At 42.0% G+C, this 26395-nt stretch overlaps 2 protein-coding genes across 4 annotated transcripts in view; both read left to right on the top strand.

The window, feature by feature from the left end:
- RABL3 (RAB, member of RAS oncogene family like 3) overlaps positions 1-5202 on the top strand; it is a 39026-nt gene extending 33824 nt beyond the window's left edge. The window contains exon 8 of the mRNA XM_045785085.2: positions 523-5202. Within this exon, the coding sequence (XP_045641041.2) occupies positions 523-588 (66 nt within the window). The 3' untranslated portion in view covers positions 589-5202. The remainder of the gene's footprint in view (positions 1-522) is intronic.
- Positions 5203-8424: 3222 nt separating this feature from the next.
- HGD (homogentisate 1,2-dioxygenase) overlaps positions 8425-26395 on the top strand; it is a 45019-nt gene continuing 27048 nt past the window's right edge. Inside the window, exons 1-4 of one of the 3 annotated variants that reach the window (XM_087861602.1) lie at positions 8425-8723; positions 13939-14010; positions 14832-14920; positions 18610-18715. In XM_087861602.1, the coding sequence (XP_087717728.1) occupies positions 8709-8723; positions 13939-14010; positions 14832-14920; positions 18610-18715 (282 nt within the window). In that variant the 5' untranslated portion in view covers positions 8425-8708. Of the gene's footprint in view, positions 8724-13494; positions 13576-13938; positions 14011-14831; positions 14921-18609; positions 18716-26395 lie in introns of those variants that run through there. The other 2 variants (XM_045785084.2, XM_087861603.1) reach the window with 2 other exon arrangements.

The raw sequence follows: 26395 nt of genomic DNA on the forward strand, positions 1-26395 counted from the left end.
TTGGAGAGAGGTGATTTCCAAGTTTACTTTCAGAACTGGTTAAAAAAAAAAAAGTAAGGGGAAATCTTTTGTAGGCACAAGCATTTTCTTCTGTCCTGCTCAACACAAAAGAAAAAAAAATCAGACCAAGGGAAAATAAGGTTCTAAGAAACAAAAAGAATGCTGGGATAAAGTTGTATTATAAAATGACAGAAGAATATCGTTTGCTTGGGCTCCAGGGCTGTCTACGCAGAACCTCTCACGATGCGGGCGATTCATATAAAGTGCAGTTGGTGGATGTTCTGAGAGCCGCCTTCATCTTCCCTGATTTCGATGACACTTGCACCAATCTGTTGGCAAATGTTTTCCATTTTGATAGAATTCATTTTATTATTTGATCTGAGTCAAACCTCAGAATGATGTTTCTTTAAGGAACAGCAGGCCGACATACAGGCACAGAAAATAAGGGAGAAAATGGTAAAGGCTATTAGCATTTGAACTCTGCGTGCGGAGACTTAACGTGATTATCTTTCTTGCCTACAGATTCCAGGCTTTCCTGATCGGAAAAGGTTTGGGGGAGGCCCATTAAAGAGCCTTCATTATGACTGAATGACGCTCGTCGTCTGGAGGAGTGAGCAAGCCGTGCCAGTGGCGTCCAGCGTCCTTCACGCCGTGTTGATTATTAATGTTTCCGCCTTTTCACAGAATCATCTTAAAATGCCACCCGTCAGCCTCACCCTTTAATGGAAAGCTGAGAGGAAGTGACTGTGTGGGAGGTCCGAACTTTGTCCCCGTCCTCTCTGTTCCTCACCTCTCTGTCCCTGTTTACAGATTATGTAAAAGCCTTGTGGAACTCTGCGATGTTGTCACGATGACGCAGTAAATGAGCGGTGACCGAGTGCTGCAGAGAAAATTTACTCTTCCCAGAACTGAAAGGTTTTTATGGGTCTGTAATTTTCCCACACTCCTTGCTGAAGCCTTAATTAAGTGCTTCAAAAATGTATCTCTGTAGTTTTACCCTCTTGAGGGGAAAGGTTATGTTAACCAGCCCTGGGTCGTGCACCCCAGACAGTCTCTGTCATTTTCAAAGAAGCAAAATGGTGTTATTTAATTGTGTCCACTCTCATCACACACAAGGATGCCTAATAATAGCGGCCCTTGTCTCCCTCGTCTCTCCTTTGCAAGTGGTTCAGTGGCTAGAAGAGGCGGACTCATAGCTGGAGTTAAATATAAATAGATTAATAATACATAGAGAACAGCAGTACCAGAAAAGAATTCTCCGAGAAATGGGCAGCTCACTAAAGCCTTCACTCTAGCTTCCAGATGTCTGCACTGTCTTACTGTTTTTTATTTGGAAATAGGTAGGGTGAGATCTCAGACCTGCACGAGGGCAGAGAGAGAGATTTATAGCCTCTTCAGAAACAGTTTCTGTGTTTTTTTTAGGAAAAAGTCAACTCCTGATATGTCTCTTAACTGTAGTCAGTAAACTAAGAATATTATTGTCTGTGTCAACATTGTATTTATGGAGAGAAGTAAAAATAAGTTCCACAGCAACACATTTACATGAATTATGGACTAGAATTCTTAGATTTCATAATCCGTTTTTTGAGGGCGTCGGTATATGTGCGTGTGTGCATAATTGTTCATCATTACTTTTTTTACCCATCTTTTCTGCTTGTTTAATTCTCTCTGCCCTGGTTCTTCTTTAATATATAGACCTCGTTTCCAGAAACTGCAGTTTGCTGCCTTATTCAACACCCATTTTCCTGCTCTGGCTCTGCAGCAGGTCTTCGCATTCATTCCTGATTTTGTTCCATATTAAAAAAAATAGTAATAAGCACACAATTTCAGCTTCTCATTTTAAAACTAGGCAAAAAACACTAAATTCCTTTTCTCTTCCATTTTAATTCAATTTCAGAAGTACTTTGGAAATCAAGGTATGTTAAAAGAGGATCTTAGAATGAGAATGTTAGCCAGTGCTTTTAGAAAGGCAGTTGTAGGAATTTGGAAAAGGATTTTTAAAGCACTTTTCATCAGCTAGAATATTCTGCAGTCTTTCTTCACATCCTCCGCCACAAGACTTAGCCCTGATTTCTTTTTTGACACAAAGGAGAGCTATGCAAATCAGGCTCTGTATGTGGAGTTTGGCACAAGCCAGTTGTGACAGAGGCTGTGCAGGTAGGAAGCAGAAAGCAAATGCATACACAAAGACCTGAACCAGCTAAAGCTCTTGGTACTCCTCTTTTAAAAAATAAATTAAAAAAATATATACTTACATTGTGAAAAAATAAAATAAACCAACACAAAAGCAAAAATTAATATATAACCCTTTCCTTCTCTCTCCCTTTCTTCCTCTTTCTTGCTCTTAATTAAAAAATCGATCTCAATTTATTTATTTTCTCCCTTATTAAAAAATTAAAGTAACCCATCACTGACGGCTTCAGGGTCAGCCTTGAAAACTAACAGTACTTCTCAATTCCATTTCTTCTTGCTGTCAGGCTTGATTCCCTGGATTATAGTTTTCTGGGAAAAAATAATTTTTAATCCAAGGTAAATTTGCTGCAAGTGTTAGTAGCAGCAAAACAAGGCTGTTTGCCAAAATGAATGTTATTATGTTATTAGCCAAAGTTCTTCAAAAAGAAGCATAATTTTTGCTAAGATTTCCTGGGACCTGCTCATCAAAATTGCTTTTGGATAACCAACAACTGTAAATACTGAAATACTTCCTGAAAAGTTTTAATTAAATCCTTAATTTTCTTGATGGGACAAGTGACTGGCAATAGAGATTTTTTTTTTCCTGTTGTGATTTAGATGTCTAATCAATGTTATTATGTATTATGGAGGCAAGCAGGCATGAAGGCATATGGTCACTCATCTGTCCCTCAGGTGGCAGGGCCCTTTGTTGGAATCCAACTAAAGATTTGGGGTGGCCTCTCCACGTCCGTGCTCTGAAGAGAATTGCTGCCTCCAAAGGGGTTGATCCATAGCAGCTTTTGCTCGGGTTCTCAGAAGCCCCTAAACTTGAGGCATCCATGGTGGATTCCAGGTGCCTTGACACTGCTGGTCATCTGTCCATTCTGAAAATGGACGGTGTGGAACTGATGTGCTGGGCTGTCAGACTGAGATGAAGAGCTCCTAATTGCTGCCGTGACCAGAGCTTTTGAGTGTCCGTTTCATTCGTGTACGCCCAGCCTACGGAGGACCTTCTATCGGTTTTTAGTAAGTGTTGGTTTAATTGAAATTTTTAAAGCACAAGTAGCATCTATTTTAAGAAGTTTGAAGGTCTAACAGGATGTCTGCATTGATTTAATATCTGTTAGAATTCAAAGGAGGATACTGTTTTGGGGGGAAGAAGGAAAGGAAATAAAAAATTCATTCCTCTGTAGTCCCCAGACTGAGTTAAATCACTGTGGTAGGAGAGGGAAGGTTCCAGATGGTCTAGCCCTGAGAGAACCCTGAGCCTCTCAATATTCCCTGGTATGTTTGCCTGAGGTAAAATTGGAGCTGGAGACTACCAGGGCTGCTCAGTAGAGTACTAAGGGGGTCCGACTTTTAGTTACTATTAGCACCTCCATTTAAGGACTCAAAGCAATGGCTTTTAAACTCAAACGTGTATAAAAATCCTCTGAAGTTTTCAAAATGCAAATCTTGGGATTTCATCTGCCCCCACTTGCCCAGTGCTGTGTACGGAGGATAGGGCCAGGATTCTGTATTTTTAACAGGCAAACAGGGTGATTCTGATGCAAATAGTCCAGGAGCCACACTTTGGGAAAGATAATAAACTCCTCTCAGAAAGCCCAGAATACATGGAATGTAGACTCTCTGGTTAATGACACCTTTATAGTTCATCAGAATTCAGCCCAGCCTTCCTTTCCATGATCTCACCTTAATGAACCGAGCCACTCGTCCCTCTCAAGGTTTTTACGTGTCGCAGCAATCGTGAAATGATCGTCACATCCTCTATTGGCAAAACAGGAAATGATTGTTTTTGATGTACTGCTACCATTTTTATTACTACCATGTTCTACATTCCAGCTGTATCTATTTCTAATAAGAGGCCATGCCAGCTTATCCACGGTCCCTTTCTTGTACCACATTTGTTTTCTCAGCTGGCTAATCGCTGAGCTTTACCAAGGCCATCAGTAAGTACCCGTCAAAGACAAAACCCCTGAACTCCCAACAAAGATGTAAAATCTTGCTCCGTCCCAGCAGATACATCTATCAGTTCCATCTGTTTCTCGGAGACCCTCTTAACTGTAACTCCTCTCAGTTCATCCCAGAGCGATTGCTCTGCAGGCCTGTTACACTCCTTCACGTGGCCCTGGAACAATCCCCAGCTCCCAGGATGGAATGTTTTCCACTTTCTTGGTGTGGATCAGTGGCCATCCAACTGCGAAGGGTACAAATATCCCCTCCAAGAGGTACGTGGGCACAGATAGTTTTAGGGGAATCATTTTCTACATATGTATGTTAAAATTGATCAGCTTTTGAACACAGCTCGGTACCAGTTACTTTCCACCTATGCGTGCTTTCACAGTCGTGCTTTTCCCACAACAGAGAAGAAACCTCTTACTTACATAGGAAAATGGTATATTGCCCCAGGGTGTAAATGTCTTAGGATGCCAACAAAAACACAATTCTAAATATTAGTTTTATTTAAGGACTTTGTTCCACTCACACAATTCTTTAAAAAAAGAAAGGGCAGACCTCTCAAGGAAGAGTTCCTGAGAACAAAGCAAAGAGAGTTTTGGTAAGAAATACCCAAGGCTGCGGCACATTCTTTCATGGCAAGGCTTCTTGCTTGGTCTATCAAAATACCAAAGTAACGTTTTTGTGAAAAATAATTTTACAGGCAAAGGAGTATAAAATTAACATTTATTTTCCCAACCCTTTCTGAGTAAATGAGTTAGAAAAGGCACATCTAAGTGAAAGGGTAACATTTAATTAAAGTCAATGATTCCAATAGCTGGGTAACCAAGCCTCTTCCAATCAGGTTTCCAATTATTTTCTTGCAACAAATTAAAGGAGAACCTAACTCAGTTGTTGATAGGTCATTAAGAATGATGTTTAATGATAGATCACTATCTGATTTTTGATATTTAATTCAGAAGGAGAAGTGATATTGTAAAAAAAATTCCTTCCCTTCATTTCTACTTATTTATGACAAATTTTCTTAACACATCTGTAAAGCCAAAAAATAAGATTAAATGATGCTGAATCCTGTCTTATTCCAGAAATAAGAATTATTAATTCGTGGGTATATGAACTAATGGGAGAGGCATCCACCTTATTAAAAGAAGCATTTCCAGAAAAATTTTACCTTTTGTATTTATTATTTATCAAAATATATAATATGTATGGGTTACTGTCCTAGAGAAGAATCTTCCAGTCTCCTGGCTAGAAGGTAAAATACTTCCTGATAGCATTCTCTGGAAGTGCGGTGAAAGGAGGAGGCTGGAGTTTTCATCATCACTGCTTACACTTGGTTTTGGACCTACTCACCACTCCCTGAGTCTGGAACTTCTCTGACTTCTCTTCTGGAGCTTCTGTGGAGCATAACTCTAATTTGTCCTAGAATCTGGGAGAAGCAGATACCTGGGGTCTCCGATTCCTGGTCCTTTTCAAATTCTCCACCTCACATGTTCCCTGTATCCATCCACTGAATCTATCCTCCTCTGTCTGGTTTTAGCATCTTTGTTCTTAGCTCACAGCTTTGATCTTGGGACTCTGTTCTGGTTCAGGATATGTTTGCCTTGTCCCTACACAACCTGCTCTTTCCACTGGGTGTCTTTGAATGCTAAAAACCAAACCCTGCCCAGAAGGCACCCCCCTTCCCCTGATCCAGAAGTCTGCCAAAACCCCCTCCTTCCGGGTCTGCCCTCACTAGACCCCTCCACTCTGCCCTAAACACAGTTCCTTCAATGCACTGCTCTTCCTCTTCTCTGCACGCACTCTTTCCTCGGCTCATGCCCTATCCTGATTCACCCTACGCGACTTGGCTCAGGTATCCTCTCCTTTGGGAAGCCTTCCCTGCCCTCCTCTTAAGGACTAGGTGCCCCTCAGTCCCTCTGATAGCACCCCGGGCCCTTCCCTGTCACAGCAGGTATGGTTCTCGGTTGTAATGCTCTTCCCCAGTACGCTGTTCTAGTAGAGAACAGGACTGAGTCAGTCATCTTTGTATCCCCTGCATCTCACAGGATCTGGCACATAGCAGGTCCTCAAAAACTGTAAAATAAAGCAATGAGTGTGTGATTACATTAATTAAAATGGAATACCATCAGACATAGAATCAGATAGTTCCTGAGTTTTATTTATTCTCATGTCCCCTGTGTGTATATAGCACAGTGGGTGGCACATAGTGGTTATACAAAGCAGATACTTGTTTTATTGCATCACAATTATAAAAACAGAAAAAAGGAAATACAGGTAAGCCAGTTAGGAGCAATCCATAAAGTTTGGAGATAGGTTATTCGATTTTCAAATATTTTCAAGCCCCTCAAAGTAATTTTCATCCAGTCAGGGACCTGTGACCACTTTCTTACTCTTTCAGAAATCTCCCACATCTTAGGAAAGAGCTTAAACACTTCTTAAATCTGCCTTCACAACTGATTGAGTGGAAAGAGCATAGGAAGTTTATGGAAAAATAAAGCAGTAAAGCTTTTCCCTTGTCTTTTATTGACTCCCATTCATTTTTCCCCCTAACCACCAAAGACTAACTTCCAGGATCGATAGATTTAAGACCCAAAGTACTCATAAACTGAGATGTAAGAAATATTTTTTTCTTGAATTCATTTTTTATTTTGAGTCTGCACACTGCAATAATAAAAAAAAACAGCCTCAGTAAAACTGGGGCCTCCCCCAGCACATAACATTTCCTCCCAGGTGTGTATATAAATTCCGGGGAAGCTTGCATAATACCACAAAGTCATCTGTCTATGCTGACATATGCTGAGATGTCCTATAACTGCCTGGAACTCGGGCATCAAGCCACACTTCAGTCTGGCCCCCTCCCTGCTAACACTTCATATGTAGGCAAATCATTCTTTTGCTACTGTAGTATGCTGGAGCCTGGGGACCTCTGGAGGTAACTTAGACCCGTTTATATGGAGCAGGGGGTCTAAACTGGCAGCCCATAACCTTTTCAATTCTGCATGCATGTTTTTGACATCATTGTACCCGTTATCTCCCACTGCTTAACAAACCACCCCAAAACTTAATAGCATAAAACACACCATTCTGTTTGCTTACAATTCTATGAGTCAGCAGTTTGGACTAGGCCTTGCTGGTGGTTCTCCTGCTGTTCTCACCTGGCATCATTCATATGCCTGTCATTATCTGGCAGACAGATTGCCTCATTCCCATGTCTGGCAGTTAGTGCTGGACTAACTTGCCCTAACCTCTCTCTTCGTGTGGTCTCTCGTTTTAAAGGAGACTAACCTAGCTTCTCGGCATGGTAATCTCAGGTAGTAAGAGACAGACAAATCCCAAGGCACAAGTACTTTTTAAGCCCCTGCTTGTGTTGTGTTTGCTCTTAACCAAAGTAAGATTCAAGGGGTCAAGAAAAAGACTACTCACTGGGAAGAGCAGCAAAGTCGACATCACAAAAGAGCATGCATACGTGGATGGGAGAAAATTGTGGACATGTCTGCAATCTACCACAATGGTTTTTTCCATTCATTCATTCGTTTGTTTTAGTTGCCAGTGTTTAAAAATCGGAGCTTCATATATAAAGCCTTAACCTTGAAATACCACCTAGCCTACATTTCCTGCCTGGTCTGTTGCACTTAAGTTTGTGATAATAAAGCCTAGTTTACAAGATTGTTTTCGTGAAATTAAATGAGATAATGTCTGCAAAAATCTGGCACAAACAGACAGTCGATATATGGTTTCTTTTTTCCCGAATACAATTAGCCAAGAAGTGGATGTCTGACCAAGGCTAAGGAGAATAGCCAAGATGAAGGGCAAGGGAGTCAGAGAAAAGGTGGCTGGAAAGTAATCTCTCAGTCTGTTTTTAGAAGGATAAAGGTATTAGAAAACAAGATTCTTAAAGAACATATAAAAACACTACATGTGTTTAAGAAATGAAGAGGAACAGTAGTAAACATCTCGGTTTGCTTTAAGTGAAGTGCTTCAGGCTCTGGACAGTTCACCCAGCTCATCCCTTGGGGGCACCTCCAGACACCGTCTAGCCCCTGTCCCTGTTTCAAGCAGGTGTGTGTAACCTGTGTCCGAGCACAATTCATTCTGTCACGCTCTGCAGAGAGTGAACACCCTGCCCTCTTCCTTCCGGGCCTGAGTCAGGACTGAGTGGGGAAGCCTCTGCCACACACAGCAGGTACTAACTACCACAGTTCTTTCCTGAAGAGCTTTACATTCTCTGTCTTCAGTAAGAAGCCTCCTTCTTTTCACTGGAACACATAATTGGCTAATCTTTACCTCAGATGAAGAGAAGATAAGCCTCTGCAAACTCTTCCCAAAACAACCTGGGTTTAACAAAAACCAAAGGCAATTGTGTAAGCAGTTTGAAAATCAGCATGCTGGACTTTCTCCCTAGTTATCAGTTAGCCAATTCTTGTTGCTAGTTTGAGCTGCCTGCTAACCAGTGAGCGCAGTGAAGTGGTGAGAATAACGTCCAGAGAGTGGGTTGAAGGAGAAACAGAAGGATTTTGGCTTCCTACCCTCTCTGGGCCTGCGTTTCCTGAAGTCAGCACACCTGCAGCAGACGGAAAATGGCCGAGTTAAAGGTAAGAGCCTCCGCCAAGTTTGCTCTGGCTTCTTCAGCCAGAACCTATGGAAGCTTCTGAGAATTCCAGTGTCAGAGTCAGAAAGGACTTAGCAAGGTCCCATTCCAAGCTCCTGTGTTCAGAAGCTTCGCCATGGTGTCTGCAGGCATGGCTGGGGCTGGGGCTGGGGGGTTGAGGGAGAGGTGATAAAGAAGAGATGAAACCTTCATTGTCTATCTTTTGCCTTTGTTCATTTGAAATATTGTCTTGGGAACCTGTAGACATCATAAGGCCCCCCTCCACCATGGGCAGACGCATTTCTGACTGTCTGCTTCCCAGCCCCAACACCCTGACATCTTCCCATGGCTGCAGCTTCCTGGACTGCCTCCAGCCGACCAATTAGATTTGCTTCACCTATTCAGTTATTTTGAGGATCCACAATCGGCCCTTGGCCAGTAGAAGCCCTAGCATTTCCTCTAGGAAATAATTCCTTTTTATTATTTAATGTGCAATTGAAAAGTATGTGTGGGTTATGTGGTATTAATGAATTAACTCATATTGTAATCCTCAAAATAAATCTGGGATATAGGCACTCTTATTTCTATTTAACCAATAAGGGAAGGAAAGTTTGGAGAGATTAAGTGATTTGCTCAAGGTCACTACTTATTGGTAATGGAGACTGGATCAGAACCTGGTTTATCTGAATCTAGACCCTAGGCTCCAAAAGGAGCCTTAGTGGCATCTAATGAACTGAGTGCCTTAAATCCAAAGGGATTTTTTTTTCCAGTGTCTAAAACCACACCTAGTGTCCAGCCTGGGCTTGTATTGGGGCCCAACACATGCATGTGGAACTGAATAGAACTGCCCAGAACTTTGACTCAAGCCAGGTGGGCCACACTGTAGGCTTCTTTCAGGATACAGAGTTTGAGTACTTCCCTAACGCCCTTCAATTGATGCTGAGTTTTAAGAACCAAACATCTCCCTAGTTGATAGGGATCCTGAAAACACTCCTCACTGAGGTAAACGAGCTTATCTTCATGCCTGACTGAGAGAAAGACCGCAAAAGAACTCTCATTCTTTGATTCAGCAAATATTATGTGTTAGTACTGATGCCACAGATTAATATCGGAAAGGAACTGAGTCTGGGCTAAGTAGGGTCTAGAGAAACTCCTTGAAGGAGGCTGTTCCTGAGCTGAGTCTTAAGAGAGAAGTAGAAATTGGCTAAGTGAAAAGAGGTGGAGGCCAGAGGAAACAGTGAGTGCAAAGGCATGGCACATGCAGACAGCCCAGAATGTTCTGCGAGCCAACAGAGTTTCGGCTAAATTTAAGCTGCTGTAGGGACAGCCAAGTTGAGATACCCAGGATGTGGTGGGATGTAGGGATCTGGATCTCAGAGGAATGGGTAGGGCAGGGAGGATAGGTACGGCAGGTCACCCTAACAATGGTGGTAGCTGAAGTCTTCGAAGAAGGAGAGTGCATAAAAACTGTTCCCCGATGAAAATCCTATAGGGGAATTCAGCAGGGGTTGGAAACATCCTTACCACTTATAAATAAATTATTTCTAAAATCCTATCCTGCTGAAATTTTTAGCAACTTATTATGCACAGCACCAGCAGACCAATGTAAATTGCATGCTGGTCTTTGTTCTCAATTTCAAAGGCCTTCTTCCCTGCCTGCTGTCTAATCTCCACAAGCAAAGGTTAGCTCTAGAGATCAGGAATCCAAACACGGAGAGCCAGACTGCATCATTCTAATCAATAAACATTACATAAGTCAAAAAAATACACTTCTCAGCTTTTTTTCTTCATTTTAATAGATACATCAAGAAAAGGCTCAACGCATTTACATAAAAGCAGCCCAACTGGGGGAAGAAGATTCAAAAAATTAAATAATAAAATTAAATTTCAAATAGATCACCCATGTTCTTACGTTGCTTCACTTCTACAAATCTTGATTTCCTCATTTCTAAAATGAAGAGCTGTTTAATATCCAGACTTTGCCCCCTCCCCCCCCCCCGCCCCCACCCCGACCTGCCAAATACTTTGATTCACTAGGTCTGGGTATGTGTTTAACAAATTTCTGGGGGTGATTCTATTAGCCAGAAATGGGACCCACTAATACTGTCATTTTATTCGTTTCCTGTGTCTGCTGTAACAAATGCCCACAAATTTAGTGGCTTAAAACAACACAAATTTATTGTCTTACAATTCTTGGGGTCAGAACTGTGAAATCAGTTTCTTGGGGCTAAAATCCAGCTGGCCCAGGCTGCCCGCATTCCATGACCCAGGCCCCTCCTCCATCTTGGAAATGCACAGCTCCAGCCTCCACTCCCCTCAGGGCATGGCCTTCTCCTCTCCTGTGGTCAGATCTCCCTCTCCCTCCCTCTACTAAGGACACTTATGATTACACTTAGGGTGCACCCAAACAGTCCAGAGTAACGCATCTCAAAATTCTTACTTCACCCACATCTGCAAAGTCTCTTTGAGTATATGAAGTAATACTCACATGTCCCAGGGACTCTGACATAGATATCTTTGAGGGTCACGATTCAGCCTACCACAATAACCGCCCAGTTCCCAACAATCTGTTCTCTGTTCCCAACACAGTTCAGGAGAAATACTGGACTCTTTCCATAGGAACAAGGTAGCTCTAATTGCACCTCCAGCCTGACTTCTCTCTCTTTCCTTCATGCTCAGTGATAGGCAGGGAGGTGCACCATCTGCTCATCCCAACAGGCTGTTACCCAGAATCGGAGTCGGGAGAGAGCACCTCGTAAACCTACTCTGACATACAGTGCACATTCCGGGGACCAGATGCGGATTAAAAAGCGGTATACTAGATAGCTGCCCGACCACCGAGGGCACTGAAGTTACATGGAGCCCCGTGATTTCTCCTTTCATTTAGAAAAGATTCAGATCATTCTCTTGGGAAAAAGTGACATCATATTTTTATGTTGGATCCAGTTATTCAGAAACCTGGACTGAAGGAAACATACCAACTCACTTGCTTAATGTTAGATTTTCTTTTCTTCTTGCGTAAGGTGCATTTGTACATAGTCACTGAACCAGCTGGCGTTGAACGCTTGGTTGTTCACAGCTGATACAAGCAGAGCCCAGATTCTGCCCTTGATCTCAGCGCCTTGGGAAAGCAGCTGCAGAATACTGCTTCCTCAAGTCAGATGCCTTCGGCAGTAAGGGACATGGCATTTGAAAGCTCTAATAAACTCATCTGTAATTCTTCTCTCAGAGGATTAGGAAAATCGACTGGAGAGTGAGTCAGCATTTTCCGCCTCCTCTTTAGCCAATGCACCACAGCTAAGATGCAGAAACCGGCTCAGAACTCACACCTCTCTCGGAGCTGGGTGGCTCCCTTCCAAACTACCAGCTGTTCTTTCTCCTTTCTTTTCTATTTTTTAAAGCAGTCAGAAGCAAATGCTTCAGAATTACATATACTAAGTGTCTTTTCCCTTGTTCCAAAAATACATATAACCCTGGACTCCGTTCTGAGGCCGGCAGTTGCGAAGAATGGGGAAGGTTAATAAGCACACCCACCCATGCCTGGAGAAGTTTCGGCTGTATTCCTGCGCACGCAGGCCTCCCTGCCTCTCTTGCGGAGAGAAGCAATGCGGCAGGTGAACAGAGCGAAGGCGCTGTAATGCTCAGTGGCTTCAGTCACAGATAGGTCTAAAATGCCGTTCCACAGAATTGAAGATAATTTGGGGTCATTACCATTTCTCAGCAGCTCACATTCAGTCCCGCCGATGGTGAGTGTGAGGTCCATTCTGAGAGAAGAAAATTGTATTCAGTGGAGAGCCGGAATGCTCGATCCTCTGCCATTTCCCAAAGGAATCAGCCCAAACTGCGTGCTGCTGCTGTTAGCCTGAGTATCACGGAACTCAGTGATTTTAGTGCTGACAGATTTTCAGATATACACACACACACACACAAAAATTGTGTCTGGAGGTAATTTCACTTCCATTGCTTTCTAGGTCATAACTTTTCGCATTTGCTATTCCTTCCAAATATAGCAGTTATCGGCCTGATCAGTGCTTACACATTCGGGCATATTGCATTTAGCTCATCCTTCTCCATGCTGCTGAGAACTCCGGAGGGCCTACCCCCCACCCACTTACATCCTTCTTATATCTCTTAAAGACGTGCTCAGATGGTGGCATTTCACCCACTGAGCAAGGCTGCACTTTCATTATCCTAAGCTAAAATTAAGTACATTTATTAGGAACAACTCTGGAAAGAAAATGGCCATTTTTTTATATCTGAGTTAGAGAAAAGTGGGTTCAAACCTCATTTTAGCAGCACACATACACCCAGAATAGGCTCTAAGTGAAAGGCCGAATCAAACAATAGATATCTATTGAGTACCTTCTGGTAACCCAGGCACAGGGCACATACAGGTAAACAAGACAGCTCTAGTCACAGATTCCATGGGGCTTATCAATTAGCAGAGAAGCCAGACGGCGACCAAAACCTCACAGGTGTGTTAAATGTTGTAACAGCAAATTCAGGGGCTCCCATACTTTGCTTTGTTGAAAAAATCCCTAACTTTTTTCCCCTCTGGGTAGAGAGTAAAAAGCCGACAACCAAGTAGACGCCATTGTACCATTGTGGACGGACTCTGGCCTGGCACTTCTCCTGAAAGCCTCTCTTATCTTCAAACTTCATTTTCATGAATCCACAAAAATAGAAATATATACACAAGTGTTCCATAGGTGAACCAGATAATAAAGGTTTGCTGTAGATTGGATCCCCGTGCCTCTTTACGGCTGCATATTTTAGAGAACAGAGGGGGAATGGAGCTCCACATGGCGGGAGGTTGCCACCCAGGCCCAGCAAGATCCCACGAATCTGGAGTTGACGTGATGCTTGAGTTATCTCCCTTCTCCAGAACTCCCTGGTGGAAAAAAGAATTAAAGAACTTATTCTCGGAGTGGGATCATTAAGAATAAGCCCATTAATCAACTAAGTACAGCTATGGGCAGAGAGTCTCTGCCATATCCAGCAGTCTTCTCCCAATTAATTGGTGGTCTTTAAAGTTAACACAAAGCGTATTTCCTTTTCTGAATGGCCCACACGCTGAGACAAAGTAAACATATTATATATGGAACATCATACACAAACACATGTCCATATAGAAATTCTTACCTTCGTTAGACTATCAATGTTGTGAAATGCTCTTTTAATCGTGCTAATGATAGCCTTTGTGTCTTTGTCATGTGCAGTACATTTCTGGATTTGGGAACGAGTGTGCCTCAGAAGACCCTCGCTGCCCAGGTGCCCTACCAGAAGGACAGGTATGAACGAATAGACTATTAGCTCAGACAGCTCTGAATTGTAGGAATGAATAACCAGCCCTCAGGCCAAAGCACCTCTAGCCACCATTGTTCTTGGGAATTGTCTAGGCGTTTCCACAAATCTTTAAGACAATTAGGACACAGAACAATGACAATACGAAGATTAAAGTGGGATGGTGGTTACCTATGGGAAAACACCCACTCTGAAATAGTCAACTATAGGACTTTCAGGAGGATCCCCTAGGCTCAAGGTTAAGAGGACTTCCTTGTAGTCCCCTTGAACAGCCTACGGCATGACAGTGATCAGAAAATAACCAGTCCTAAAAATGTATCCACAAAGATGTTTACACTAGTGTTGGTTACAATAACAAAAATATGGCAAACAAAAATTTTTTTCAAAAATTTTGAAGAACATTTTATGGCATGAAAAAATGCTCACGATATAGTGTTCCCTCTTAAAAAAAAAAAAAAAAGTCGTGGTCATTATAGGACTACACACATCATCCAACACTGGCTCCCCATTTTGGAGGTTAAGAATGGAAGGAAATACACCAGGATGTCAACACTGGGTTATTTCTGGATGGTGAGATAATGGGTTATATTTTATAAATGTTCTACATTACGCACGTATTGCTTTTCTAACCAGGGGGAAAGTCACCTAAAAAGTTGCCACAAAAAGTATGTATGCGTTGAGGATGGTCATGTGCAGTGCCCCAGAGCGTCCCCATCTGGGGCAGAATTCCCCCACTGAATTGCTTGGTGGGAAGGTTGGGATGGTTTTCTAATTGAAGTGATGTTGTTTATTGCCTCCTTTGTTTTAGAACAATCCTCAAGTCTGCCCTTACAATCTGTACGCTGAGCAGCTCTCAGGATCTGCTTTCACTTGTCCACGGAGCACAAATAAGAGAAGGTACAGGATTCAGTTAATTTTGACCTGCAGACTGTGGGATTTATGACTAGTACTTAGTGCTGTCTCCTACACTGGACCATAGTCTTCCACGGCTGCCCAAGATTCTGCTCTTCACAGGCCGTGCTCTGGGTGGTGTCAGGTGATGGGCCCGTCTCCTGCTAGGATCAAGTGACTGGTGGAAGAAAGTGAGAGAGCGGCTGCACAGAGTCTGGAAAACACACATGTCCAGCTCCATTTACAAATTCTCACTTGTAAAGAAGAAAGTCCCCAATAAACTGGCCTTCCCCTACAGGTTGTCCAGCTGAGTTTTCAAGTTTGGTTTACTTGGGTTTTTTTTAAATAATGGCTAACTCAGAATTATAAATGATTCAGTATAACTTCTTTAGAAGATAGAAGTATTACGAAGTATTATGTTCTTTGCATGGAAATATTGGAAAACTAAGCTTGGGCAGTTGAAAGGTCATGTATTATGGCCCCTCGTGGTTTGAATTAATAAGGTTTTACTCTTTGGAATTTGCCTTTGCTGAAAACCAAGCACATTCATTAGCATAATGTGTCATGTTCCCTGTTTGCTCTAAACCCACAAGCCAGGTCAATGAACTCACTCCCTTGATTGACTCCCATGGGACAGGTTGAATGCAATGGATGTGCGGTTTGGGGAGGCAGTAAGCGCTGTGGCTTAATCAAGTCGTGTCGATCTATAGGACTATCAGGCTAGCGCCTCTGAAGAGGGCTGCTCCTAATATTGGAGATCTGGGAGGAGGGCAGTTGGTCTGGTACTGCTTAGTGGGAGGGACTGGATTTACCTCCACAAAGTCCTCCTGAGAAGCAAATGAGATAGTGAATACAACAGCACAATGGACCACACAAATGATAGGTTGTTGTCTTTGGTAGTTAATTATGCCCAGTCTGGAGTAAGGTCCCCTGAGTTTGAATCTTGCCTCCTTCTCTTTTCAGCTGTGTGACCTTGGGCAAGTCATCTACCCTCTCAGAGCCTCTGGTTCCTCATTTGTAAAAGAGATAATATAGTACCTATTTCATAGTTGTGGTGAGGATTAAAGGAAAGAATGCCTATCAAGTACTTAGCACATTGCCTGGCACACGGCGAGTGCTCAATGAACATTAATTTTTCCAACCGTCATTGCTGTCGCCGTAGCAGAGTCTCTCCTTCCAGTGCAGGGAATCCCTAGGAGGCTGTCGGAGAGCTCAGCGTGAGCGACGGCAAGCGCTACGCTACCCTGTCCATATCAGTATCGCTGCTCTCTTGATAGCTATGTGCATGGAGGGAAGAGGGGATAGTTCCTCATACTTGCCAAAATTGGGGGTTAATTCTATTGATATTTAATCATCTCTCTCTGCAATCCCAAACAGTCAAGGTAAGGTAAGCACACTGACAATTCCTGTCCATTCTAATTTATGACAACCTCGCCTCCATGACTATGTTCTTGACTTTATGGCCCATTCGCTAATGGGACACCAGGACTCCAGATTCTACTGCCTACCCCCATTATTCAGCAATATCTTCAGCCAGCAGGAGCTTAGCTCTGTTCCAGGAGGCTGAAAAGGAGCTGTTGGCATTTCATTAAGAAGCTGGCACAATCCTTCAGTCGGAATTAAATCTCTGTCCAGGGCAATGTAGTGCTGTCTGGGGAGTTTCATAAACAGCTAAAAAAGTAAGGGACACTCGGCATGGCTCACCCGTCTGTTCAGAACTCTCCAAAGGTATCCACAATAATTTTGTGAAAATGCTCAAAATCCCAAGTGGAAAGAAAGAACTAGCTTCCTGAGGTGAGCAAGCCTGGGATTCTTAGAGTGAGTCAATCCTCCTTTAAACCAGAGTGGAGGGCTCTCACAAAACTATCAGAGATTATACCCACCAAGGGTTAATTTTTATCAGACTCGTTAGCTGATCTCTTAAGTACTGAGAGGGGAGAGTCAAGACAGAAAATGTGGATAATCTGGACCATCATAAAAACCCAGATGATTAGGAATAGACAGACAATTCAACTCAAATCTAGTAAGTGAGCACCTATTGTGTGTGAGGCATTCTAGATACATGAGCTGAATCCTTGCAACAATCCTAGGCGATAAGGATGAGAAACAGGATCCGGGAATTTTCGTAACTTGCCCAGGATCACACAGTTGCTTCTAAGATATACATACATGCCCTCAACTCCAGACACTACTGGAAGCTGCAGAGGCTTAGTTTATTCATAGCCTGAAGTCCAAGGTCTGAAGTCATATCATTTTGAAGTGAAGGAATCAAACACCCACTGGACAAATCTAGCCCTTTTATCTCCCAAAAGTTTCAGTGTAGGGCCAGGTAGACTCCACCCCTTGAAGTAGACTGTCCTAGGGCTTAAGGGGCCACAGCCCATTCAAGCAGGTCGGGTCTTCCATTGTCAGAGGTTGTGCTCCTTGTCATTCTGTACACTGCCAGAGTGATGGCCTCTGAAAGGACATGGGTCCTGCTTAGCGAGTTTCAGTGTCCCTCTCAACTTACAGACAGTTCTCCTGGTGTCCTTCAGGACTTCTGCATCAAAGTCTTCTCTTCCTGAAGCCTGAGGTCTGGGTCCTGGCAGGGAGCTCCTCAGCTCAGGCCTTGACATAAACAGATAATAAAACTCAAGAAGGAAGGAAGGGAGGGAGGGAGGGAGGGAGGGAGGGAGGGAGGGAGGAAGGAAGAAAACAATGTTACAAATATACTTACAATAAGAATATATGAACAGATCGTCTTACAATGTTGGAATATAGTGTTAATTTCCTAAACCTCTTACAAATTAATATCAAAAAGATAAATAACCCAACAGAAAAATGGTAAAGGACTTGTACCAGTAATTCATAGAAAAATTACAAAGGACCGATAAACATACAGATCCTCGACCTTACTCATAATAAAGGAAATACAAAATAAAAATGAGAAACTATTTTTTACCTATAAGTCCGAAATTATTTTTAATAATACCCCATATTTGTGAAGACATGAGCCATCAGTCACTCTCATGCATTATTGTTGTGAGAATAAAGTGGTACAATGATTTGGCAATTTTGTTTATATATGCACTGGTGATGTCTGAGAGAATACGCAAGAACATTGTTAAGCTCTGACGCTTCTGGTAATTGGCCCTGAAGAAATTGCAAGAGAAATTGGAGGACCCATTTACCCTTAGGGACTTTTGAATTACTTAAATTATTTCTACCAATAGAATGTATTACTTTTATAATTTTTTAAATATATATATATATATTTCAAAAATAACAAAGAAACCACCCATATTCTCTCAGTCTATGTAGGATTCATTGCCTTCACTTTCCAGAGTAAGAATTAGTATCCGATGAAGTATACACACTAATGTTTTTCTATGGATTTTCCTGTACAGATATCCCTCAAGGTACTTTTCCCCTTCCTTTATAATTGTCATTGGGAAAGACAATTCTTCATTTTTTGTCAGTATGGGAACCACCAAGAGCCAGAGCCTCGATTTGAAGAGTGATGGGTAGAGTGGAAAGGTGGGAAAAGGCCAGGCCTATGGGCAAGAGCAGCTATTAAGAAGTGATGCTGTGTCATTGTTTCTCACATTAAAGCCCACAGATCGTTGTTGAGCATCTTCCTGATGGCACTTCCTGAGCCAGTTTGCATATCCCTCGTAACACCACCCTAAGGCTTATGTGTCCTTGTTTTCCCCCAGTTGGTTGTACAGGATTCTACCTTCAGTTTCTCACAAGCCCTTTGAATCCTTCGACCAAGGCCATCTCACTCACAACTGGGATGAAGTTGACCCGGACCCTAACCAGGTAAACCAGTCCTGTGCATTAGAGCATACCATGTAGCCAAAGCCTTGACTATAAATATTCAAGTCAAAGCTGGGTCTTTGAGAAATTAGACATTTTTTAAAAAATAAATGCTAAAGTGCGTCTGTTCTTTTGCTCGTACCTGGGTGGGAGGTTTGGAATTGATTGCGCACGTGCATGAGTGAGTGCGTGTGTTCATATACTCTGCCCTCGGTAGTGAGACAGACCCAATACTGTAGTGGACTGAGCTCTGTTTTTTGTTTTTTACCTTTGAGAACTCCGGTATATTCCCTTTGTCTCTTAGCTTAGGTACATGCCACTGATAACAGGTACAGAATGCAGGAAGGAAAACAGACCTGGGCTTGTATCCCCACTCCTCCACTTGCCCGCTGGGTCTTTGAGCCACGGTGTTTCACCTGCACACTGGAGTGATCACAACATTGGCCATGCAGTGCTGTTGTGAAGATTACATGCAAGAACAGGTGTGAACATACTTCACACAGTGCCTAGCACACAGGAGGCAAGACCCAGGACTCTGATACAGCCACGTCAATATATTCACTTAAAGGCAGTGGTATCATATTGAGTATAAAATCTAGAATTTTATGTTCAGGTCAATGTGTTTTTTGGTTTTATATTATTTTTTTATTCTGAGGTTCCTATCTGCCAGATTGGCAGAAAACAACTTCATTTCAGTCTTCCCTGGGAATCGCTGGTTTTAAACAATGCCAAAGTAGTAGGAGTAGAGGTTGGGCCTTGCTGGTTGGTCTTCCCTCACTGGATAATGTTGAGATGCCCACTGTTCTGCTACCATCATGCAGAGGCTTGGGCACGGAATCATCTGCCAGTCCACTTCTGGTTCTGTTGTCCTGGGTATGTTGCACAACTCCTCCCTCCTTCTCGGAGTTCCAGGGTGCAGGTTCAAGAGTCTTCTTTGTGTTCAAAGTCCACATAGATCCATCAACCAATTTATCTCTCTCTTCCTCTCTCATTCTGTCCTTCCCACAGCCCACGGAAATCTGATGCCTCCCCTTGGTTTACCAAGACATTATGTCTATATCTACAAACCCGCTTCCCCTAAATGCTTAGATTTTTTGTAGAACAAAATCCAGAATAATCATAATCACTTTTGGTTTCCTGCTCTGCTCCATCTCTTCTAATTACGGAAATCTCAGAGAACTGAGTACCTCCTTGAATGCTACTTTCTCCTCTCCAGCAGGGACAGAAGGGAGGCCTTCAGAGTAAAAAACAAAATGTGAGTTAACAACTTAAAATGTTAGCCATCTCACAGCCATTTTGAAACCAGGATATGTTGTCTAAATGACTGCCCCTTAAACTTGTGTGAAGTTTAATGCAGGAAGCAAACATCCTTCCCGTTCACCACTGGCCTATTTTTGCCTCTCAGCATATGGGAAATGTCAGTCCCTCCTCCAGCCCCCAACCTTGCGGGCACCGTGCCCTACCAAAACCCAAAGCCAGGCTTCCAGCTCCTGCCCCTTCCTGCTTCCTCCAGTCAGGATTCTTGTGCAGATCACAATTTGCACAACCAACGTGGGGACCCTGTGTTCACCACGTCCTTGAGTCTCACCTGGCCTCCTAATCCAGGCCCACCTGACCACTTTCTCTCCCACCCTCAGGTTAAGAATGCATCTGGCAGACCATCCTCATTTAACCATCTGGTTCCCCACTTAGCTTGTAAAGGGCCATAAATCATTCTAGCCAAAGTCATTGCTCATTCTCTGGGAATCTGCTGGATTCCTCAAGGCTTACATCTCAAACTTGCTAATTTCTCTCTTAGAGTTAAAATGGTCATGCTTGTTTGTTTTTGACCAATAAATAGACCTGACTGCTTAATAACGGGACTCTATCTTCTATTAAAAAATATAAAGGATGGATACCTGTACTTTGATAGGATTCCTGGTCAGGCTAAATAAATTAAGCATTTAATATATACTAATTTTGGAAGGTTGAGAGAGTATGTGAGCCACAAGAATTTTCCCTATTCTTTTTTTCAGGCAGTATAAGGGAATACCCAATTAAATTTCTGATAGTTCTCTCAAGTGGAGCCAAATCTCACATTACACAAAGAAATAGGGTGGTTGTAGAATCAGCAAGACAAAAATTAAGTACAAACAAAATTATCTCTGAAAGATCCCTTGAATCACCTACAAATTATAGGATACTTGGTTTTGTGTACGCCACCCTGTATGGTAATTCTTATGTACACTGAATTTGAGAACTAACTACACTAAATTGCGCTAGACTAAAAGAAGGATTACAGGGAAAGGCCACAGGCAAATGTTCAGGAATTCAAATCATGGGGACTTTATTTATTTATTTATTTATTTATTTATTTATTTATTTATTTATTTATTTTTCTGAAGATCTTATTTATTCATCTGACACAGAGAAAGCCCAAGCAGGGGGAGCAGCAGGCAGAGGGAAAGGGAGAAGCAGGCTCCCTGATGAGCAAGGAGCTCAATACGAGGCTTGATGCAGGGCTCAATTCCAAGACCCTGGGATCGTGACCTGAGCCAAAGGCAGATGCTTAACCCACTGAGCCACCCAGATGCCCCTCATGGGGCCTTTATGATAGATCTCAAATAACTAGCGGTCAATAAGGCAGAGTGGGGAATTTCAGTGCCCCTGCCTGCTCATATCATCCACACCAGTCATAAAAACCCTCTATAACCTTAATATATCTTCATAGATTTGTTTATGGTTGAGTGGTCAAGAGTGGAGCCACACTTATTTTTATATAATTTATTTGGGGTAGAGGTCAGGTTTTAAGCCTAACCTTTAAGGAAAATGTGAGTGTAATATGAGTCTACTGTGAGTGTGATAATTAACATACTCAGTAATATTGTTTTATTACATGTTATCATTTCTATGGTACTACTGATACATTTTATTTAACATGAATACACCCCTTTAGAGTGATTATTTTGTAGTACAGGTGGCTTATCCATGGAAGCTAACCTCACTCTGATAGAATTTTTCTGGTTTTGTCTTGTTATAAAAGTAATACATAGTTATAAAAACTCAAACGCTGTAGAAATTACCGAAGGAGAAAATGGAAGTCTCTCATTATAGGCAAGAGTCAAGTATGCCATCTTTGCATGTTATTTTATTGCTTCATCTCTAATTAACAGACATTTTGAGAGGGAAGTTTGAGACAACTGCATTGAAAATCCTGAGTTGATGCAGAGGGCATCCAGAGAACAGCAGCAGCGGTTTCTGCTTGCTTTCTAGCTGGTACTCAGTGTACGTTTGTTTCCTCTCCATCCCCGTGTTTCCCATTCTAGCCTCCCTTTGTGCTTCTCCTTGAACGTGTCACTTATCTCCTGTTTTGAATTCCTTCAGACACATTCTATATGATGGCCACCAAATGAATTTCTTCTCCATTATTTCCCTTTTCTCCATTCATGACCTTGTGCTACACGCTTTGGGACAGCTGTGCCCCAGAACTCAACAGTGCCTCTGTGAGCAACAGCTCCCCCAAGGGTAGTGGTGTCTCATCCTCTGTGACTTACACCCCCTGCCATCCTGCTTCCTTTGCCCTGATACACACATCCTGGCTGTTCCTGCTACGTCGATCCTTTTGTCTTTTCATTTGCACCTTCTTGACAAGTTAATATCTCTTCCCAATTTTATGCTGCATTAATAACCACAGCAATCTGCATCCATCACTTCTCCCCTCTCATAACCTCTTCCAAATATGGACACTAGACTCTCATCGAGAAAGTCTCAGAAAATTATATTTAGGTACCCATCTGACAGTCCTCTGTTGATGCCTGTATTGTAGGTATGTCTTCACCTGTCACAGACCAAAATAAATAATTCATCAGTTTCACCAACTCCGCACATTAGTCATCTCTGGGAATTTGAAGACTTGAAGATTACCTAATATTTCCTCCAAGAGAGCATCATGGGATATGCTATCATCACTGTCATCTTTGATACCTTCCCAGGAAGATTGAGGACAATGTTCCCAAAAGCTTTATTTCCTCTTAGCACATTGTCTAAGTATTAATGCAAACTATTTTGAGTGTATTTAGATTCAGGCCGTGGACATAACAAGTTCAATCAATTAATATCTCACATAAGAAATATACCTAATTTTGTTCATCATGTACCTTCCTCTAACTTCTGGAATTTCAGAATTTAACAAACAAATCTGCATCCACTCTAACTGTGATTTTGCAGATTTCAGTTAGCATTTCTGAATCAGCATTCCTCTTTAAAGATCAGAGTCCTTTAAAATTTGTCTTTCTTACTACTACATCCCTAACCTTTTGACATTTGGAAAGTCAGACTGGAGCCAGTTAAGCCTCAGCTGAGGGAATTACCTCTTAGTTCTCAACCAGTATAATTTGGACCAAGTGATAAACACCTCACAGCTAATTAAAGACCAAGCCATAGAATTCCCTTTGCCTCTAGGACATGGAAATTACCAAAAATGTTTCCAAAAAATACACCCTCCCAGGGTATTTGCTGTCTAATTTGTCAAACTATTCAGTTCCCCTATCCCTAAAAGCCCCCTCTCTCCAAAAATGTCCTGGATTTCCCACTTCTTTAAGTTTCTGACCAAGTCTCTCCTATTCATACCAGACTTCTTGAGAAAGAAATCTAAACCCATTTTATCACCCCCACTCATCTCTGAACCCTTTACAGTTCAGCCTGTCCAGACTACCCTATTGAAACTATATCTTCTTTAAACAACAATAATGCACTCCCCACTATTAATACATGTTTTTATGCAAAACTTACATAACAGTGTCAATGCCCAATAATCCCATCAATGCAGAGCTAACCACTTCTAAATTCTAGTTTTTTTTCTTTCCAGTCTTTTTTTTTTTTTTTGTACATATATGTAAATAAGATCTGGGGTCCCATGCAGCCAGAAACCAAAATTAATAGAAAATAATTCCAATCTTCATTTGTTTCTCCTGAGAACATTAAAGAATACTCAAATATAACCTACAAGAACACTTGGTACACTCCCCTTTCCCCAGTTTCACCAGACTTCAGCCCTCTCACACCCTGAATCCTCTTCTCGTTTCACTGCTCATCTTCCCCAAGCTCCTTAGCCCTGCCTCTGGTTCACAGTATGCCTCCTCTTCTGCTTTTCTGCCCCTGGAGAATGAACTTACAGTGTTGGTCCCCATCCCGTTTCCTAGGAGACTCACACATGAAACATGGATCTGCATGGTGAGGCTGGAGTTCACAAGATTGAGAGGAGCGAGGATGGGCAAATCTGAATTTTCCAAAGGAGCGGGGAAGGGCAGAGGAAGGGTTGTGAATAATTGTATATTAATGTTGTTTCGGAAATCAGTTATACAAACAAACAAAAAGTAGGAACAGACCCATAAATACAGAGAACAAACTGATGGTTGCCAGAGTGAAGAGGGGGGTGCGGAAATGGGAAAAATGGGAAAGGGCGGGGGAGGTACAGGCTCCCAGTTACGGAATGGGTAAGTCACAGGGATAAAAGGCACAGCATGGGGAATATAGTCAATAATATTCTAATAGCATTGTATGGTGCCAGATGGTAACTACACTTGTAGTGGGGATAGCACGATGTACAGACTTGTCAAATCACTATGTTGTGCACTTGAAACCACTGTCACATTGTGTGTCAACTATACTTCAATTTAAAAAAATCGGTTACATATATATTTACTCTAATGAAAGTCGTGCTTTAAAACGGTTTTACATTGTGGGGTTTTTTTAATTTAAACATCATATTTTGTGCCTTTTCCCATGTCTTTTTAAACTCCTTGAGTGTAGGTAATTTTTAATGTGGCTTTGTAATCCAATATATGTTTATAAGATAATTTCTCTATTGTCAGATATTTAGAGTGTTTCCATTTTTACTATCATAAATCAACTATGGCTAAATACAATCCTTTCTCCTCAACATCCCAAAGCCTACAACAGTTGACTTCCCTCTCTTCTTCCTGTGCAGGCTCCCAAGACAAGCAAGCAAGAGCCCTAATTTACTATCATGTCTTTTGAACCCTCCACTTTCTTCCATGTGCCCTACCCACCAGCCATACTGGAACTTTTACCATTTCAGGGTAATACCCTAAGTTTTCCTGCCTCAGTGCTTTATGCTCTTTCACCCATGTGGAATTTTCTCTTTCCCTCATAAATATTCACCCATTCAAATCCCACCCGTCATTTAAGACTCATCTTAAATACCACTTTCTTCCTTGAGCCCTATCTATATTTCTCAGGGTATTCGAGAATAGGATCTATGTCTCCATCATCTTCATATGACCTGCTGTGTTCCACACGTCTTCTTCCAAATAGTGGAACCACAAGTATTTGTTGAATTGACTCCCTGATAGCTCAGATCCCATCATCCTATAAACGGACTGGATTGCATTTTCCTAAATGCATTCACTGGTGTTTGCCAAAAGTATTAGAGTGCACGTTGCTCTATGTTCAGCCCTTTTGGATAGCTTGCTGGCTCTTTTTACAGGAAATCTCCATCAACTTGCATTTCACTCCTTGGTAAGATGTCAGTACTTTCTGAAAACCAGATGATTTCATTGTGTCTCTTATTTTCCATATATAAGAATGTTAAATGGGCTGTATGCCAGGACTTATTCCTGAGGGAACGTTTCTCTTCCGAAGTCATTTCTACTGACCTATGTCCTTGTTTTCCTATCAGAAAGTGCCCACACTTCCAAGGTCTTCTGTAATAGTTTCCCTGAGGGCAGAGACTGTCATGTTTACTGCCAGCACCTGGCATTAAAGCTGGCACACAGAAAGGTCCAATAAATCATTTGAATGAATTGCTATAAGGGGCTCGAACAAGAATGCTGACACCGAATGACCTTAGCAATGTTCCGGTCCCAGGAGTCAGATTGGGCCAGGGCAACTTAGCACTGGAGGAGTAGTAAATAAGGGTGAGATTGGAAGACCACATACAAGAATTAAAGTGAGGCGAAGCCTGGGTTTAGAAGCCATGCAAATCATGGATAGTTTGGGAAGCAGATCAAAATAGGCTGAGATATAAGGGCTCAGGGTGTAGGTTACTAAGAGAGACCGGGAGAATCTTGGTATCTGTTCTTAGCAAAGAAAACTTCTCTAAACCATCAGTTCTTTCACTTCTAAAATAGAGATGATAATCATAGGCATCTCAGAAGGTTGTCGTGAGAATTAAATGTCATCCAACAAATATTTACTGAGTGACTACTATGTTTCACGCTCTGTGTTAGGTGCTGCATAATGGATGTAATGCTCTTAGTTTTATACTCAAATGCAAGGTCAAATGGGAATCCAGGTTTCTATTTATGAAAAAATGTCACTCAAATCCAATGAAGAGTTATCTTTCTTCTAGCTTCGTGAAAGACTTTTTTCTAATTTAAATTTTCGTTAGTTAACATACAGTGGAATATTGGTTTCTGGAGTAGAGTTCAGTGATTCATCATTTACATACAACACCCAGTGCTCATCACAACACTTACCCTCTTGAATACCCATCACCCATCTAGCCCATTCCCCAGCCACCTCCCTCCATCAACCCTCAGTTTGTTCTCTACCATTAAGAGTCTCTTATGGTTTATTTCCCTCTCTCCTTTTCTTCCCCCTTCCCATAAGTTCATCTGTTTTCTTTTCATGCAAGACTTTTGAAAGTCTGAATAAAGTATAGTAACTTGCATCCTCCTTACC

The sequence above is a fragment of the Ursus americanus genome, chromosome 4 (assembly GCF_024610735.1).
Source record: "Ursus americanus isolate L20-20 chromosome 4, mUrsAme1.1.p, whole genome shotgun sequence".
Classification (NCBI taxonomy): domain Eukaryota; kingdom Metazoa; phylum Chordata; class Mammalia; order Carnivora; family Ursidae; genus Ursus; species Ursus americanus.